A 20,257-nucleotide genomic window follows, 5' to 3' on the forward strand; every position below is an offset into this window, starting at 1 on the left:
GACACACCAAACTTTTTTCTTCTAAAGAGTCACTTATTTATTTTGGAGAGAGAGAGCAGGCGCTCATGCACACATGTGCATATGTGCGGGGAGGGGCAGAGGGAGAGAATCTCCAAGCAGACCCCATGCCAAGAACAGAACCCAACACAGGGCTTGATCTCATGACCCCATGAGATCACTACCTGAGCCAAACCAAGAGGGGACGCCTAACCAACTGAGCCACATTTAAATGTTGATGAGAAAGATGTGAAAGAGAAAAAGAGCATGAGGACTAGGGAGGGAACAAATAATTGATAGTATCAGATTCCCAAGGCTGTAGGAGGATTGAGAGTTTCAGAGGACATGTGGAGCGATTATCTTTAATCAGGAGGCATTGCTTCTCTTTGGGACGTTTTAGTAGTATTCTAGACACCAACACCGTCTTCTAATTTTTCTACAGTACTTCTGGTAATTGCCAGCTTCTTATTCCAGCCCTGCTTCCTATATAGCACCATAAATGTTGTCAGTTCTTCTGGGCTCACCCCTTGGCCTTCTTTGCTTCTCTCTCCAAACCTTCTCAGTGAACAATCCCATCCACTCCATGACTTCAATAGGCTGATAACTTTCCAATTGATACCCCACCCCCAAATTTCAGATCTGTACTTGGATCTAAATGCTCATCTTATAGAGCTCATCAATCACATTATTTTTATATTCAACCTCTTTGGGTATCTCTCATTTACATCTGTTTCTTGGTAACTCCACTATTACGGGCTGAATTGTGTCCCTCTTAAAATTCTTATGTGGACATCCAGCCCCCTATACCTCAGGATGTAATCATATTTGGAAATAAAATCTTTGAAGAGATGCTTAAGTTAAAATAAGGCCCTTATCCAATATAACTGTTTTTCTTATAAAAAGAGGAAGATGGTTACCAGAATGGAGGTATGCAGGGAGATGGGTGAAATAAGGACAGAGATTAAGGACTGCACTTGTGATGAGCACTGGGTGATATATGAAATTGTTGAGTCACTATGTTGTACACCTAAAACTAATATAACACATTATATGTTATTAAGTTATAATACGTTAACTACACTGAAACTAAAATTAAATCAGGAGTGCATGTGCAGAGAGAAGACCATGTGAAGAGGCAGTGAGAGAGTGGCCATCTGCACACCAACCAGAGAGACCTGGAACAGATCCTTCCATTATGTCCCTCAGAAGGATGCCAACCCTGTTGACACCTCAATCTTGGACTTACCAGCCTGCAGAACTGAGAAATCTCTGTTGTTTAAGCCAACCACTGTGTGGTACATTTTTATGATAGCCTTAGCAAACTAATGCATAAACCCTCTTTACTACTCTAGGCCATCATCATTTTTCATCTACATTTCTGGAGCCACTTCCTAAATTATATTCTCTTTTCTATTTAATCCTCTCTAAAATAATCTCTGTGTAACACTCAGAGTAATCTTTTCATGCATATGTGACTATGTGACCCACTTTCATTCCACCATTCTCCCCACTAACCTCACAAGAAAATTCAATCTTCTAAAAAGTCAGAGCAGGCTTTGAGATAAAAAATATGAAAACTCACCCAAAGACCCATAGCTTTTTGATGCCAAAGCATATGATAGAATACATGGTCCCTCAAGAGGCTCAGAGTCAAAAGTGGGAAGGGAATGTGCAAACAAAAGTTTGCCTAACATGGTGTCCCTTTATTCCCCACTATGGAGAGAATATAGGGAAGGATTAGCCACACAGACTCATTAAGCCAGGCTGCCCCGCATCCCCTGTTTCCTCCGCAACCCTGGGCTTACTGTGATGTCACCCAAGACTAGCTCTGCCATGCATTTGTGATGGCCCCAACTGAAGCAGCTGCAGCTAGCCCTTTATCAGCTTTGGTTAAATGCATAGGTTGGGCAATTCTGGACTGGAATGAAAAGAAGATGCTCCAGCTTCTAATTCCACTGCTTATGGTGCTCAAGGGACATGCCCTGGAAGAGCCAGGTCTGTGCCAGGCTAACCCAGGGCAAAGGATGGAAAGAGGCCTACAACCTCTTACCTGGTTCCTGTAGACTTGATTCTGAGTCCTGAGGGGATGATGTGTTAGAGAAAATGGCTCAGGAAATGAGGAGATTACAACTGATTAATCAAAGTAGATGTTTTGGGCTTAGTGAACATGCCATTTAAAATGATCCCCCAGGGTCTGGACCCAGAATTCTGGAAATACAGGGGACTTGGAGCAAGAGTTTAGCAATTGCCTCTGCTTCTCCAGTCTTATAAGTCTCCACTGACTTTATAAAAAAGTCTCTGCTCCCTTCTTTATAAATGTATTAAGGATCTTTCTAGGCGCAACACTCTGGGACAAGTAACAGAGTTGTGGTGGAATAAAGGCCTCATTAATTTAGACCACCTGTATGAGATTATGTAACCTCATAAAGTGGGAAAAGTTATAGGACTATTATAGGAGCAAATGAATTAATGCAGCATTTTCAAGTATGTTCAATAGAATTCCTGTCCTGTTAGAAAAGTCCTCATGGTTAAATAAGATTTTAAAAATGTTCTATTTCATACTTTTTCTGTAGAGTCACAGTGAATATTCACATATTAAAGGTTTTGAGAAATCTCAATGTGAAGAAAATAGTTTAATTTTATTTAATCTGATATTTCTGAAATATATCTGGCCACAAGACCACCCTTTACCCCCTTATTTGTAGCATTTTCTTTAGTTGTAACATTTTTCATTTATCCTTTTGAGAATTACCAGTTCCTATAACTTTCTCATTTTTCCCATTTGAATGGGTGTTGTTAATTGGTTTGTAGGACCTTTTTAAAATTTTAATGACATTAACCCTTTGTCTCTTTTGTGTGTTGCAAAATCTTTTCTCCTAATTTTTTTTTTAACACTCTTAAAAGTCTATTTTGGACCAAATGTAAAAATTTTAAGTTTATGTAAAAAACTCATCAGTATTTTTATTTGATGTACTAGAAGGACCTTTTCATCCCAGGTTATAAACACAATCAGACCTGTAGCAGCATATTGAGTTCTAAAGTTAGACTGACAGCAACTAATTACATTTCCTTCACATACTTGCTATGTGATCTCAGAATAAGTTAGTAAATATCTCTGTATTTGTTTTCTTATCTGTAAAATGGCAATATTAGGGTTTTTGTGAAGATTAAATATGCCTAAAGCTCTGAGAACAATGACAGACACTTTGCAGATACTGAAAATTTGTTAGCTTTCATTATTCCAGAATTTAAATGATTTTATATATTAAATTAACATTTTTCCCATCCCAGGTTGATAAAGATGTTTCCCTATGTTATTTTCTAGAAGTTTTATTTTTCATCTTTTATATTTAGACATGCAATTTGGTTTCAAATTTTATGTACAATACAAGGTAGAGTTCAAGACTAATTTTGTTTTTAAAAGAAAGTAATCTACAAAGAAGCCCTCATTTGGCTATCTTCTGATTTCCCAGCAGAAAATCTACAGGCCAGGAGATTAGAATGACATGTTCAAAGTGTTGAAAGATAAAACTTGCCAGCCAAGAATACTTTATCTAGCCAGGTATCCTTCAGGTATGAAAGAGAAATAAAGCCTTTTCTAGACAAACAAGAGCTCAGGGAATTCACCACCGCTTGATCTGCCTTGCAAGAAATGCTGAAAGGAGTTCTTCAGGTTGAAATGAAAAAAAAAAAAAAATCCTTATTAGTGACATAAAAGCAAATGAAAGTACACACTACTCTAGCAAAAGTGAAAAATAAACAGAATTAAGAAACTGGAACTCTATATTAGAATGCTGGGTTAATCAATTACATTATAAAGATTAAAGGAAAGGAACATTAAAATAACTATAGCTACTATAATTTTTCAATGAAATTTTCAGTGAATTTACCTTTCAATGAAAGGTAAATTGTGACATGAAAAATATAAAAGCAAAGTAGTAAAAGGGTGGAAGTTTATAGGCAAATGAAGATTAGGTGCTATCTGCATAAGAAGAACTATTTTATATATGAGATGTTTTTTGTAAGCCACATGGTAACCACAAACTAAAAACCTAGAGAAGAGTCACAAAACATAAAAGGGGAGAGTAAATTACCATGGAAAACCACCACTTTATAAAAGAAGACAGAAACAGAGGGAAAAAGAAACAATGGAGATACAAAACAACCAGAAGACAAATAATATGATGGCAGTACTATGCCTTAACATACCAATAGTCACACTAAATATAAAAGAATAAAATTTACCAATAGAAAGGCACAGACTATTCTGGGTGGATTAAAACAAAAACAAAACAAACAAGCAAACAAAAAAACAAGAACCAACTACATGCTGCCTACAGGAAATTCATTTTAGCTCTAAAGACACACCTAGGCTCAATGTAGAGGGATAGAAAAAGATACTTCATGCATGTGGAAAACAAAAGAAAAATGAAGGTAGCCATAGTTACATCAGATAAAGTAGACTTTATGCTAAAAAAGACAACAAGAGATGCAGAAGATCATTATATTATGATCAAAAAGTCAATATATCAAGAAGATATAACAATAGTAAATATATAGGTACCCAACATTGCAGCAATGGAATATATTAAACAAATACTAATGGATTTGAAGACAGAAATAGTTAAAAATATAATAATAGTAGTAGTATATTTCACTACCTCATTGTCAACAATGGGTAGGACATCCAGAAAAAAATCAAAAGAAAATATTGGAATTGAATCATAATCCAAAACAAATGAATTTAATAAACATGCATAGACCATTCTAACAAATGGCAGGAGAATATTCTTCTAGAGTGCACAGGTAACATACTTGAGAATAAATTGTATGGTATGGCACAAACAAAAAAAATCTTAGAAGTTTGAAGAGGATTGAAATCATATCAACAATCTTTTCTGACAACAATGTAATGAAGTTAGAAATGAAGAAGGGAAAAGCTGAAAAGTCTTTAAGTATGTGGAACCTAAACAACAGACTTCTGAACAATCAATGGATCAAAGAAGAAATCAAAAGAGACATTTTACAGGGTAGCTCAGTTGGTTGGTTAAGAGACTGCCTTCAGCTCAGGTAGTGATCCTGAAGTCCAGGATCAAGTGCCCCATTGGATTCCCTGCTCATAAGGGAGTGTGTGTCTCCCTCTGATCCTTCCTCCTTTCATGCTCTCTCTCTCTCCCTCTCTCATTCTCTCTTTCAAATAGATAAATAAAATCTTTAAAAAGAGAGAGAAAGAGACATTTTACAAATATCTCAAAACAAATGAAAATGGAAATGCAATGTATCAAAAATTATGTGATGGGGCACCTGGGTGGCTCAGTAGGTTAAGCTTCTGCCTCCAGCTCAGGTCATGATCTCAGGGTCCTGGGATCAAGCCTCACTTTGGGCTCTCTGCTCATTGGGGAGCCTGGTTCCCCCCTCTCTCTTTGCCTGCCTCTCTGCCTCCTTGTGATTTCTCTCTCTGTGTCTGCCAAATAAATAAATAAATAAAATTTTTAAAAAACTTATGTAATGGGGCAAAAGTAATTGAGAGGAAAGTTTATAGTGATAAATGGATATATTAAGAAATTAGAATGATCTCAAATAAACAACCTATATTTATACTTCAGGGAACTTGAAAAAGAAGAACAAATCAAGCCCATAGTTAGCAGAAGGAAAGAAATAATAAAGATCAGAGTGAAAATAAGTGAAATAGAAATCAGAAAAACAATACAAAGTGTCAACAAAACTAAAAGTCAGGTTTTTTTTGAAAGGTTTTATTTACTTATTTGAGAGACACAGCAAGAGAAGGAATACAAGCAGGGGCCATGAGAGAGGGAGAAGCAGGCTTCCCACCAAGAGACCAATGTGGGGCTCAGTCACAGGACCCCAGGATCATGACCTGAGCTGAAGGCAGACACCCAAAGACTGAGCCACCCAGGCACCCCTAAAAGTCAGTTTTTTAAAAAAAGGTAAACAAAATTTACAAACCTTTAGCTAGACTAAGAAAAAAAAAAAAAAAAAGGAAAGAAGAGTCAAATGATAAAATTAGAAATGAAAAAAGACATGACAACTTATACTACAAAAATACATAGGCTCATAAAAATTATATGGCAACAGATTAGATAACCTAGAAAATTGGACATATTCCTAGGACATAAAACTTACCAAACTGAATCATGAAAAAATAGAAAATCTGAGAAGACCAATAATGAGTAAGAAAATTGAATGAGGAAAGGAGGGAAAGATGGTGGAGGATTAGAGGATCTTATTTCAACCGGTCTCCTGAATTGAGCTGGATATCTACCAGACCACACTGAACACCCACAAAATTAGCCTGAGATGTAAGAAGATATATCTGGATCTATACCAACAGAATATCTCTGGCAGCTGGTTTTGAGGTGTGAAACGTGGAGCCATGATTCTGCTGGCAGATATTGGAAGATAAACAGAAGGAGATGGGAGCCTTCTGGGATCCTGCACCACCAGAGCACAAAAGCCTCCTGTACTGGGGACCGGGCATAGACTTGCAGACCAGTAGCAGCAGGGAAAGGACTTTAGGGCAGCCCCCAGACTGAAATCCTGTGCTGTGGGGGTGCATATGCAAACTGAGGGTGGCTGGTGGTTTTAGAAGCACAAAGGGCAGAGACATGCCTGGACCTGGAAGTAAGGGCTGAGAGTGCTGCTTTGGGGAGCACAACACAGGGTGCTGTGGTTTTTAGGAGGAGAGACAAAAATGGAGACAATGTGGCCTGGAGGGTTTTCTGGTGGAGAACAGACTGGGATCTCTCTGTTCTGAGACAGAAATTTGGATACGGTTCACTCCTGTTCTGACTCTCAGAAGGTATTCAGAAAGCTGTCAGGGAAAGATGACAGAGAACAAAAGTCCCCCCAAAGCCAGTTTTCACTGAGCCCATCACCCTCACAGGGGGGACTCTGCTCAAATAGGGTTGCCTGAGTAACAGTGTGGCTGGCCCCTACCCCAGAAGACAGGTTGGAAGAATAAGAGGCAGCCAACCCTACATTCCCTATAAAACAAGTGTATGTTGCTTCGGTTGTGGTCAATAATTGGACTCCATACATTCCTTCAACCATCCTTCAATAGAATGACTAAGAGGAGGAACCCCCAACACTAAAACTAAACTAAAGTTTAGTTTAAGAGGAGGAAACCCCAACACTAACACTAAAACTTAGTTTTAGTTTAGGAAAAACTAAAATACTGTGACCTCTGCCACAGAATTAATGGATATAGATATAAGCAAGATGTCAGAAACAGACTTCAGTGTATGCAGACAATAGCTAGGTTGGAGAAAACCATTAATGACAACATAGATTCTCTAAGGGCAAAAGTTAAGAGTTGATCTGGCAGAACATAAATATACTACCAATGAGAACCAATCTAATCTAGATATTCTAACAGCTAGGGTAAATAAGGCAGAAGAATGAATTAATGATCTAGAAGACAAAGAAATAAAAAAGAAGGATCAGGAGGAGGCCTGGAACAAACAGCTTATAATCCATGAAAACAGAACTAGAGAAATAAATGATGCCATGAAATGTTCCAGTATCAGAATTACTGGGATCCCTGAGAGGGTGTAGAGAGAGAGGGAGGTAGAAGATATATTTGAGCAAATCCTAGCTGAGAACTTCCCTAATCTGGGGAATGAAAAAAAGATTCATGTCCTAGAGGCAGATAGAACACCCCCCAAAATCAAGGAGAATAAATCAACACCCATGCATGTACTAGTAAAACTTGTGAATCTCAAAACCAAAGAAACAATCTTAAGGGTAGCTGGGGGAAAGACATTCCTTATGCACAAAGGAAGGAACATCAGAACAACATCAGACCTGTCCACAGAGACCTGGCAAGCCAGATAGGGCTGCCAAGACATATTCAGGGTACTCAATGAGCAGAACATACAGCCAAGAATACTTTATTTGGCAAGGCTGTCATTTAGAATAATTGGAGAGAGAAAGAGCTTCCAAGATGGGCAAATCTGAAAGAATATGTGACCACCAAAGTTGTCCCAGCAAGAAATATTAAGGGGGTTCTGTAAAAGGAGAAAGACCCCAAGAGTGATACAGAAGTTTACAGAGAAAATCTATAGAAACAAGGACATCACAGGCAACATGATGACAATAAAATCTTATCTTTCAATAATCACTCTCAATGTGAATGGTCTAAATGCTCCCATAAAATGGCACAGGGTTGCATATTGGATAAAAAAACAGGACCTATCCATATGCTATCTACAAGACACTTGTTTTGGAACCTAAAGATACATCCAGACTGAAAGTGAAGGGGTGGAGAACAATCTTTCATACCAATGGACTGCTAAAGAAATCTCAGGTACCAATTCTCTTATCAGACAAATTAGATTTTAAGCTAAAGACTGTAGTCATATATACAGGAGGACAGTATATCATTCTTAAAGGGTCTATCCAACAAGAAGATCTAACAATTGTAAGTATCTATGCCCCCAACACGGGAGCAGCCAACTACATAAGCGAACTGTTAACCAAAATAAAGAAACATATTGATAAGAATATGTTAATTGTAGGAGACCTTACCACTCCAATCTAAACAGAAAACAGATAATTTAGGCAAAAAATCAACAAAGAAACAAGAGCTTTGAATGACACATTGGACCAGATGGACCTCATAGACATATACAGAACATTCCATCCTAAAACAAGAAAATACTCATTCTTCTCAAGCACACATGAAACTTTCTCCAGAATACAACACATACTGGGTCACAAACCAGGTCTTAAACTGATACCAAAGACGGAGATTATTCCCAGCATATTCTCAGATCACATTGCTTTGAAATTGGAACTCAATCACAAGAAAAAGTTTGGAAGAAATTCAAACACTTGGAACCTAAAGACCATCCTGCTTAAGAATGTTTGGGTCAGGGGCGCCTGGGTGGCTCAGTGGGTTAAGCCGCTGCCTTCGGCTCAGGTCATGATCTCAGGGTCCTGGGATCGAGTCCCACATCGGGCTCTCTGCTCAGCAGGGTGCCTGCTTCCTCCTCTCTCTCTGCCTGCCTCTCTGCCTACTTGTGATCTCTCTCTGTCAAATAAATAAAATCTTAAAAAAAAAAAAAAAAAGAATGTTTGGGTCAACCAGGAAATCAAAGAACTTAAACGATTCCTGGAAATCAATAAGAACAACAACAAAAAAAAATCCTTCCAAAACCTAGGGATACAGCAAAGGTGGTCCTAAGGGGAAAATACTTAGCCATCCAAGCCTCATTCAAAAAAATAGAAAAATCCTGAATATACAAACTGTCTTTAAACACTAAAGATCTGGAGAATCAACAACAAATTAAGCCTAACCCATGCACAAAAAGGGAAATAATTAAGATTAAAGCACAGATCAATGAATTAGAAACCAGAAATACAGTAGAACATATCAACAAAAGTAGAAGGTGGTTCTTTGAAAGAATTAATAAGATCAATAAACTACTGGCCAGACTTACCCAAAAGGAAAGAGAAAGGACCCAAATTAATAAAATTATGAATAAAAGGGGAGAGATCACCTCTGACAACACTAAGGAAATAGAAACAATAATCAGAAACCATTATCACTACTGTTATATGCAATAAGTTAAGAAACCTAAAAGAAATACATGAATTCCTGAAAACCTATAAACTTCCAAGACTGAAACAGGAGGAAATTGACAACCTGAACAGACCAATAGCCAGTAAGGAGATTGAAGCAGTGATCAAAAACCTCAAAAAAGAGTCCAGGACCAGAAGGATTGCATGGGGAATTCTACCAAACATTCAAAGAAGAAATAATATCTATTTTTCTGAAGCTGTTTCAAAAAAAGAGAAACAGAAGGAAAACTTCCAGGCTCATTCTATGAGGCCAGCATTACCTTGATCCTCAATCCAGGCAAAGACCCCATCAAAAAGGAAAATTTCAGACCACTATCCCTGATCAACATGGATGCCAAAATTCTCAACAAGATCCTAGCTACTAGGATCCAACAGTATATTAAAAGGATTACCCACTACAACCAGGTGGGAATTTTCCCTGGGAATAAAGGGTGGTTTGACATTCACAAATCAATCAATGTGACAGAACACATTAATATGAGTGAGAAGAACCACATGGTCCTCTCAGTTGGTGCAGAAAAAGCATTTAACAAAATACAGCATCCTTTCCTGATTAAAACTCATCAGAGTATTGGCATAGAAGGAGCACTTCTCAATTTCATAAAATCCATCTATGAAAAACTCACAGTGAATATTATTCTTAATGGGGAAATGCTGAGAGCTTTTCCCTTAATATCAGGAACACAACAAGGATGTCTACTCTCACCACTATTGTTCAACATAGTACTAGAAATCTTAACAACAGACAACAAAAAGAAATAAATATATTCGAATTGGCAAAGAAGAAGACAAACTCTCTCTCTTCACAGATGACATGATACTTTGTGTGGAAAACTCAAAAGACTCCATTCTCAAATTAATAGAACTCATACAGCAATTCAGTAATGTGGCAGAATACAAAATCAATGCACTGAAATAAGTTTCTTTCTTATACACTAACAATGAAACTGTAGAAAGAGAAATTAGAGCCATTTACAATTCCATTTACAATAGCACCAAAAACCATAAGATACCTTGAAATAAAAGGTCTATAGTCTTGGAACTACAGAACACTCATGAAAGAAATCAAAGATACAAAAAGATGGAAAAACATACCATGCTCATGGACTGGAAGAATAAACATCGTTAAAATGTCTATGCTACCCAGAGCAATCTATACTTTCAATGCCATCCCAATCAAAATACCAATGGCATTTTTCAAAGTGCTGGAACAAACAATCCTAAAATTTGTATGGAACCAGGAAGAACCTCAAATCACCAAGGAAATGTTAAAAAAAAGAAAAACAAAGCTGGGGGCATCACATTGCCCAATTTCAAGCTATATTACAAAGCTGTAATCACCAAGGCAATATAGTACTGGCACAAAAACAGACATGTAGACCAATGGAAAAGAATAGAGAGCCCAGATATTTACCCTCAACTCTATGATCAACTAATCTTAGACAAAGCAGGAAAGAATATCCAGTGGAAAATAGACAGTCTCTTCAATAAATGGTGCTGTGAAAATTAGACAGATATGTACAGAAGAATGAAATTCAACCATACTCTTACACCATACACAAAGATAAACTCAAAATGGGTGAAAGACCTCAATGCGAGACAGGAATCCATCAAAATCCTAGAGGAGAACATAGGCAGGAACCTCTTCACTATCAGCCACGGCAACTTCTTTCATGACACATCTCCAAAGGCAAGGGAAACAAAAGCAAAAATGAATTTTGGGGACTTCATCAAAATAAAAACCTTCTGCACAGCAAAGGAAACCATTAATAAAACAAAGAGACAACCCACAGAATGGGAGAAGGTATTCACAAATGACACTACAGCCAAAGGGCTGATATCCAAGATCTATAAAGAACTTCTCAAACTCAACACCCAAAGAACAAATAATAAAGTAAAAAAAATGGGCAGAAGATATGAACAGACACTTCTCCAAAGAAGACATACAAATAACTAACAGGCACATGAAAGAATGTCTATTGTCATTAGCCATCAGGAAAATTCAAACCCAAATCACATTGAGTCACCACCTTACACAAGTCAGAATGGCAAAAATAGACAAGGCAAGAAACAACAAATGTTGGAGGCTGTGGAGAAAGGGGAACCCTCCTACACTATTGGTGGGAATGCAAGTTGGTGTAGCCACTTTGGAAAACAGTGTGGAGGTTCTTTAAAAAATTAAAAATAGAGCTACCCTATGACCCAGCAATTGCACTATTGGATATTTACTCCAAAGATACAGATGTAGTGAAAAGAAGGGGGATGTGTGGTCCATATACACAAGGGAGTATTACTCAGCCATCAGAAAGGATGAGTACCCAGCTTTTGCATTAACATGGATGGGACTGGAAGAGATTATGCTAAGTGAAATAAGTCAAGCAGAGAAAGTCAATTGTCATATGCTTTCACCTATTTGTCAAACATAAGGAATGCATGGAGGACATTAGGAGAAGGACGGGAAAAACGAAGGGGGGAATCAGAGGGGGAGAAGAACCAGGAGATACTATGGACTCTGAGAAACAAACTGAGGGTTTTAGAGGGGAGGAGTGTGGGGGGATGGGTTAGCCTGGTGATGAGTATTAAGGAGGGCATGTATTACATGGAGCACTGGGTGTTATATGCAAACAATGAATCAGGGAACCCTACATCAAAAACTAATGATGTACTACATGGTGACTAACATAAAAAAAAAAGTTTGAATCAGTAATCAAAAGCTAAACAACATAGAGAAGGACAAGACCTGACAGTTTCAATGGTTCATTCTACCAAACATTTAAAGAAGAATTAATGCCAATGCTTTCAATCTCCTCCAAAAAATAGAAGAGGAAGGAACATTCCCAAACATTTCACAAGACCAGCATATTCTAACACCAGAGCCAGATAAGAATGTAATAAAAGAAAAAAAAAAACCTACAGACCAATATTCCTGATGAATATAATTATACAAATTCTTAACAAAATATTAGCAAACAAAATTCAATAGCACATTAAAAGGATCATAAACCATGATTGAGTGATATTTATCCCTAGGATTAAAGAATAGTTCACAAATCAATACACGTGGCATACCACATTAACTGAATGAAAGATAAAAATCACATGATCATTTCAGTAGATGCAGAAATAATATTTGACAAAATACATTAGCTTTCCATGATAAAAATTCTCAACATATTGGGTATAGAAGGAACATACTTCAACATAATAGCCATATATGACAAACCCACAGCCAATACTACACTCAATGGGGAAACATTGAATGTTTTTCCTCTAAGGCCGGGAACAAGACAAAAGTGCCCATTCTCATTTACTCAGCAAAGCACTGGAAGTCCTAGCTAGAGCAACCAGTCAAGAAAATAAAATAAAAGGCATCCAAATGAAAAAGGAAAATTGTTTTGGATATAGATGATGTAATTTTTTATATAGAAAATATATTTACAACACTGAAAAAGTAATCAATGAACTCAGCTAAGTTGCAGGATACAAGATCAACATACAGAAATCAGTCTGATCTGTAAATCAGACTAACAACATTATATCTGAGAATGAAATAAATAATCCCATTCACAATAGAATAAAAAAATAGGAATAAAGTTTACCAAAAAGATGAAAGATCTCTACAGTAAAAACTATAACTTTGATAAAAAAAAAAAAACCTGAAGAAAACACAAGCAAATGGAAAAATATCTTATGTTTATGGATCAGAATTAATATTGTTAAAATGTTGATACTACTCAAAACAATCTATGGCATCAATACAATCTCTATCAAAATTCCAACATCCTTCTCAGGAATAGAAAAAACTTAAAATTTTTATGGAATCATCACAGACCCTGAATGGCCAAAGTAATTCTCAGTAATAACAAACTGGAGGCATCACACAAAGCTTCAGGGAATAAACTCAGACAGAAAGACCAATGGAAACAAACTGACAGCCCAGAAATAAACCCTTACATACTGGGTCAACTAATATTTGACAGGGACTCAAGAATATTCAATGGGGAAAAAAGTCTCTTCAATAAATGGTTCTGAAAAACAGGTTAGTCACATAAATTAAATGGGAACCTTACACCACACATCAAAGTTAACTTGAAATGGATTAAATTCTTAAACATAAAAACTAAAACCATAAAAATCCTAGGAGAAAACAAAGGGAAAAAATTCCTTGACATTGTTACTGGCAATAATTTTTTGGTTATGACACCAAAAACATAAGCAATAAAAGGAAAAATTAGTAAGAGGAACTATATCAAACTAAAAAGTTCTGCACAGCAGAAGAAAAAGTCAACAAACTAAAAGGCAACATATTGAATGGGAGAAAGTATTTGCAAGTCATATATCTGGTAAAGGCTTAATATCCAAATTATATAAAGAATTCATACAATTTAAACTTTCTTTTGATTAAAAAATAGATAGATGAACTGAATTTGGGAACTTCTTTCCCAAAGAAGACATACAAATGACCAAAAAATAGGTGAAATATGAACAGATACACTGACATCAGTAATCTTCAGGAAAATTCAAATCAAAGCCACAATGAGATATCACCTCACAACTGCTAAAGTAGCTTTTATCAAAAAAAAAAAAAAAAAAAAAACCCAAGAGTTAACAAAAATTGGGAAGGATGTAGAGAAAAGGGAACTCTTGTGTACTGTTAGTGGGAATGTAAATTGGTACAACCATTTTGGAAAACAGAATGGGGTTTTCTTAAAAAATTGAGAATAGAATTGCTATACGATCTTGCAATCCCATTTCTGGGTATATATCCAAAGGAAAGGAAAACAGGATCTCAAAGAGTTGTCTGTATTTCCACATTCATTTCAGCATTATTCACAAGAGCTAAGATAAGGAAACAACCTAACTGTCTGTCAATGGATGAATGGATAAAGATGTGATATATGTGTGACTATTATTCAGTCAAAGGAAAGAAGGAATTCCTGCCATTTACAATAACATGACTGGACTCTGAGGGCATGATGTTGAGTGAAATAAATCAAGACAGAGAAGGACAAAGACTGTATGTTCCCACTTATATTTGGAATCTGAATAAAACAAAGTTATAGAAACAGAGTGGAATGGTGGTTATCAGGGGCCAGGGGTGTGGGGAATAGGAAGAGGTTGATCAAAGGATCCAAATTTCCAGTTAGAAGATGAATAGATTCTGGGAACCTAATGTATAATATGGTGATAATCATAGGATTAACAGTACCATAGTATATACTTGAAAGTTGCTAAGAGAGTAGATCTTACATGTTCTCACTACAAAAAAATGGTAACGGGATGTGGTGGAGTTGTTAGTTAATGCTATGGTGCTAATCATTTTGCAATAGACAAGTGTATCAAATCAACATGTTGTCCATATTAAAGTTTCACACTGTTCTATGTCAGTTATATCTTAATCTGGAAAACAAAATTATCCTCAGCAAAAGACACTAGATACTAGATACTGCAGAAGGAAGGGACTTTTTTCCTGGTTCTTGTCTGGCATGCTTCTGTTTGTTTCTCCTTGTTCCTACAGTATGATTGTTGCAGGGCGAGAGGACATCCAGAAGTGCTTGGCTCCAGCCATATAGGTCATAAGCCTAAGCCTTGTCCCCTGTCTAGTGACCTCCTGATATGTAAATGGCTCCAAAATGGCTTCTAACTTTTTACAATCCATTTGTTTTCTTTTTCTTTTTAAGATTTTATTTATTATTATTATTATTTTTTTTTTTGAAAGAGAGAGGTGAGAGAGAGCATGTGTGGGGGAAGAGGCAGAGGGAGAAGCCGACTTCCCACGGAGCAGGGAGCCCACGATGTGAGGCTCAATCCCAGGACCCCAGGACCATGACCTGGGCAAAAGGCAGTTGTTTAACTGACTGAGTCACCCAGGTGCCCCATCCATTTATTTTCAATAAAGCCCAACTTAGCAGTTTTTAGATGTTGAAAGCCTGCCTATTTTGCACACCCGGTGAAACTGCACCCAATATGTGCTAGTCATAGATAAGATAAAGCCTGTTGATTATCAACACTCACACCATTATTTGCACTTAATTGCTCTTTGACTCAGAGACTCCCATATCTGCTGCTGAACAGCATTACCTAGATGTTAAACACCTTCTCTGATCTCTTGCCCCTGGGAGTTCCCTTGTCCTCCTCCCCTTCTGGATGGTGGCCCTTGGAGTTTCTGGATGGTCTCCTGCTGTTAAAGGGCTTGTAGGACATACAGACCTACTGAAATAAAGCTTGTGTGTGCTACTGCCACCTTGTGGTCATATCTTTTTCTTTGACATGTCCCCCAAATCCTTCCAGTCTCCTTAAACCTCACTGCAGCTGTCCTAACACACACAAGGACATCCCAGGCCTTGTGCCCTTTAGCTAATGAGCAGACTCTTGATACCTAAGCTCCCTCCTGCTCACCTCTACCTGCTTAGCAGGAGGGGTGTTACAGCTTCAATCTAGCTGTACTTCAAAGGGATGTCTCCTGCTTGTGTAGCAATAGAACTAGCAACCTTCTGTTTTCCCTTGAACTGCAAACTCACATTATCCAGTAATTTCTGAACCTGAAACTTAGGGAGAGTCTCCTCTGCCATGTTCAGTCCCTTCACTCTACTCTAGACTTATGGTATTCTTGGAGTCCTGTTGACCGTTTGTAGTCTTCCTCTGTTATAATTTATGATTCTTGATATTGACTTTCCCTATTCAAATTCTACATGGTTGCTGTCTCCTGAATGGATCCTACGTATCTTTGGCCCTTTTGCATTGCCACCCCAGTGTTTTGCTGGTGTTTTCTGAGCCTCTGCCTCTCTGTGCCCCTCTGCGCCTGCTCATTTATTTCACTCAGCTTCATTACCAGTCTAAACTTGGAAGATGGTGAGAATACCTGATAAGAAGTATTTCTCCATGCTCCTCATGTAAAAATGGCTCTTTCGTTTCTCTTTCAAAGTTCATTGTGGCCACCGACCTGCCTTTTCAAATTCATCATCGTTATCATTTCGTGAACTGTTTGAAGTCCAGGAAGGTGAGTTCCCATGGCAAGTGAGTATCCAGATCTCACGGAAACACCTCTGTGGAGGCTCAATCATACATCGGTGGTGGGTTTTGACAGCTGCCCATTGCTTCCCAAGAACCCTGTAAGTTTCTGAAGCATTGTCTTAATTTGCATCAAATTTCCTCAACATTTTTAAAAAAGATTTTGTTTATTTATTTGGCAGAGAGAGATCACAAGAAGGCAGAGAGGCAGGCAGAGAGAGGGGGGAGGGAAGCAGGCTCTCTGCCGAGCAGAGAGCCCAATGCCTGGCTTGATCCCAGGCGGTGGGGGGAGTGGGGGAGAAGCAGGCTGAGCAGAGAGCCTGATGCGGGGCTCAATTCCAGGACCCCGAGATCATGACCTGAGCTGAAGGCAGAGGCCACCCAGGGGCCCCTTTCCTCAACATTTTGTCTGGGCTGCATAGTTTAATGGATTAATGCACAAGGGTTATGAACCCATGGACTCTATACCCAGTTTGTTCCCATTGGCTTTGTATCAAAAAATCTCTTTTCTATACCTACTTTCTCCTTTTAAGTGAACCATATCCTAAGGTTGGCTGCTAGTTATGACTATGCACCCAGTATTGGAAAATCAGTACAAGTTTCTCCTCCTCCTGCCTGCCATATGTGCAGACAATGCACTATGTTTGTTCATTGTACACATACTCATTAAGCAGAACCATGGGCTGTTCCAAGTGCTGGTGATATAGCAATCAACAAGACAGTCAAAATTCCTATTGTCAAGGAATTCACATCTTATTTTCTTAAATGGATTCATTTGTCTTTCTTTGGGTTGGGGAGATCTTCCTGGGCTGATAATTCACTAGCTTAGACATTTTCTTGAGCCTGGACTCCTGATTCCTGCCACTCTGATCTTTAGCCAGTCTCTAGGGCACTACACATCCATTTCATTGGATTTCTCAGTATCACTTGTGAACGCTGCTGTTTACAAATGTGTCTATAAATGTGAAATTCAGTGTAACTGTTACTATAGTTTGGAGTTATTATTTTCATTTTTTAGGTTAAAAATGACATTGGGAAATATTACCGTGGTCATGGGAACCAAAAGATTCAGTGATGTCCACTTGGAGAGAAAGCAAGTGCAGAAGATAATTATTCACAAAGATTATAAACCATCCCACCTTGACAGTGATCTCTCCTTGCTCCTTCTTGCCACACCAGTACAATTCACTAACTTCAAAATGCCCATCTGTCTGCAGAAGAAGGAAAGGATCTGGGACCGGTGTTGGATGGCAGAGTGGGTGACAGCTTATGAGCATGGTATGTGTCTTCCCTTCAAAATCCATAGAAAGTTCACATTGATGTTTCCTGGGCTAGACAGCATGATGCTTTGGAAGACTCAGGTCTGAACTTTGGTCTCACGACTCTAGCTTTGTGATCTTGAGCTAGTTCCTCCACCTTCGTCACGCTCACCTTTTCTCACCTGTAGAATGACAGCAATGTCTCCCTCAAATCAGTTATGTGGATTAAATTAAATACAATTATATTGTAAAGTCCCTAGTGAAAGCCTGGAATATAGAAGAATCTCAAAATATGAGAGTGAAAATTTGGGGGGGGGGGCAGAAACACTGGGCGCTAGAAAGCCAATTTGGATTCTTCCTTCATGGGTTGTTTTATAATGTACATCTCTCCATCTGTTTATCATTTGATGAAAGTCAGTGATCAAAATAACTGAACCAGTGATTCTTCAACCAAGCTTTGTCATCAATGACTCTACTCTTTCTCCAGGGTGCAAGGCTGGCCAGACAGCGAGAACCTCTGGGAGGGTGAGAATGGGATGGGGAAGCTAGAAGGTCCTCTAGAATTAGTTTTTTCCTTCCCACAAATTGGCAGTAATAGGTGGGTCATTTTCCTGATTTCTCCACTGACCTAGCAGAGACACTGGACAACACTGACTCAGAAGCTGTGTTATTCTGAACCTCAGCACAGGGACCAACCATGCCTGTGGAGAGATAGTAGAGCCATGGAGAAAGTTTATTCTAAGTTTACCTGGCAGGGACTAGTGCTTGGGGTTTAGTAGGCTGCTTCCAGAAGGAATGAGTTGCCCAAAACCACTTATTGGAGATCTTAAGGAGGAGATTGAGTGGGGAATTACATTAGGTCACCTCTAAGGCCTTTCTACCCTGTGAGTCTATGGTTTGCTAAGTGTTTGCATCATTCTGTGTCTTCCACCGTGATCAACCACTTTCAGTGGTTGATGCAGCACTCATTCTCACACTAGCTTCCTCATTTCCCAGACCTCCCTGACAACTTAAACGTGTACCTGCAGAAGCTGAGAGTGATGCAGATTAGCTGGAGAGAATGCAGCAAGAGAGTAGATCAGCTCTCTAGGAACATGGTTTGTGCTTGGAAGGAACCAGGCACCAAAGGCGATTGCCAGGTACTCAGCCCCTGCCTCAGCCCCATCTTCCACATGCCCCACCACTTTCTACGTTCTCAGGATAGTACCCTGGAGAGAGGCCCTTAGTCCATGCCACTAGGGCCCCCTCATCCTGCCCTCTTTTTAGAGCTACTGTGGATTCCTTGCAGACTGTACCTTCTCCATTCTCTCATTCTCAGGGAGACAGTGGGGCACCTATGGTCTGTACTACTCATGGAACCCAGAGGCTCTTCCAAGTGGGTGTCTTCAGTTGGGGCACAAGATCTGGCTTCAGGGGGAGGCCCGGTATGTTTGTGTCTGTCGCTCAATTTATTCAATGGATCCAAGAGGAGACAGAAAAGGAGGGAAAAGCCTATACCATCTCAGGAGCCTGGAGAAGCTCCCTATTTCATGTTCCAATATACCCATTATTGTTGGGCTTGGGTTCTCAAATGTTGTTTGCCACCATGTTTACTAGTGATAAATCAAATCACTAAGCTTTAGACCCATCTTTACTTCTCCTCCTCCTTCTCCTTTTTTCCCCTCCCATTTTTTCAAAAACATCTATAAAACATTGATATGAGTTTGGCTTCTCTGCTAAACCCTGGAAGTTAGACACTTAGTCTCCCAAATATTGCATATTGCAAATCTAATGAAGCAAGTCCAAATACAGTACTAAAAAGAGGTACAAGCTGTACATTGGGGATCTCAGAGGAATAAAGATGACCTCTAAAAAGGTCAAAGAAGGCTTCAGGATAGTGTTGGAAATCAAACCTTGAGAAGTCACTTCATGTTTTTGGACCTTGGTTTCTTTATCTATGAGTAAGGAGATTTGATTACATGAATTTCAAGGTCTTTCATCACTCTGACATTTTGTGTTATTGAGTGAATTCTTTTACTTCTTTCATGGAACATAGCATTGCCAAACTTGTGACCAGCTTTAATTCTGTCATCCCAGTGCTTTACACAGACCCAAACACAGGGAGATGCCCAGCTGAGGTAAAAATGCTTTCATCCACTGGGCCAGTCATGAAGGAAAGTCTATCATAGAGTTAGGATCAGGAGTTTCTTGTCCTATTTAGAGTTGAAAGGAGGGTGATTATGACTTGAGACTTAGAGATTAGACCTTTCTTTCCCTCCCCTTAATATCACCAACTAAAGTTAGCCTAATGAAGTGGCTTGGTGGAATCAGCAAAATCTGCCCTTTCCATAGACATGGGTAACTGAATGAGGGCCACTGTTGAGTGGTCAAAGTCATTACTTCTAAAA

At 38.6% G+C, this 20,257-nt stretch overlaps 1 protein-coding gene across 1 annotated transcript; it reads left to right on the top strand.

The window, feature by feature from the left end:
* Positions 1–918: 918 nt before the first annotated feature.
* PRSS51 (serine protease 51) lies at positions 919–19,485 on the top strand. The gene is made up of 5 exons (XM_059410025.1): positions 919–924; positions 16,526–16,617; positions 17,630–17,895; positions 18,867–19,009; positions 19,189–19,485. The coding sequence occupies exons 1-5, from the start codon at positions 919–921 to the stop codon at positions 19,483–19,485; spliced, it is 804 nt and encodes a 267-aa protein (XP_059266008.1).
* Positions 19,486–20,257: the final 772 nt, after the last annotated feature.

Source organism: Mustela nigripes, chromosome 1 (assembly GCF_022355385.1).
Source record: "Mustela nigripes isolate SB6536 chromosome 1, MUSNIG.SB6536, whole genome shotgun sequence".
Lineage (NCBI taxonomy): Eukaryota > Metazoa > Chordata > Mammalia > Carnivora > Mustelidae > Mustela > Mustela nigripes.

Coding starts and splice junctions, on each gene's coding strand:
- PRSS51 (XM_059410025.1), top strand. Junction 16,618..17,629: donor AAGGTGAGTTCCCATGGCAA/GTGAGTATCCAG, acceptor TTCATTTTTTAG/GTTAAAAATGACATTGGGAA. Junction 19,010..19,188: donor GCACCAAAGGCGATTGCCAG/GTACTCAGCCCC, acceptor TCTCATTCTCAG/GGAGACAGTGGGGCACCTAT.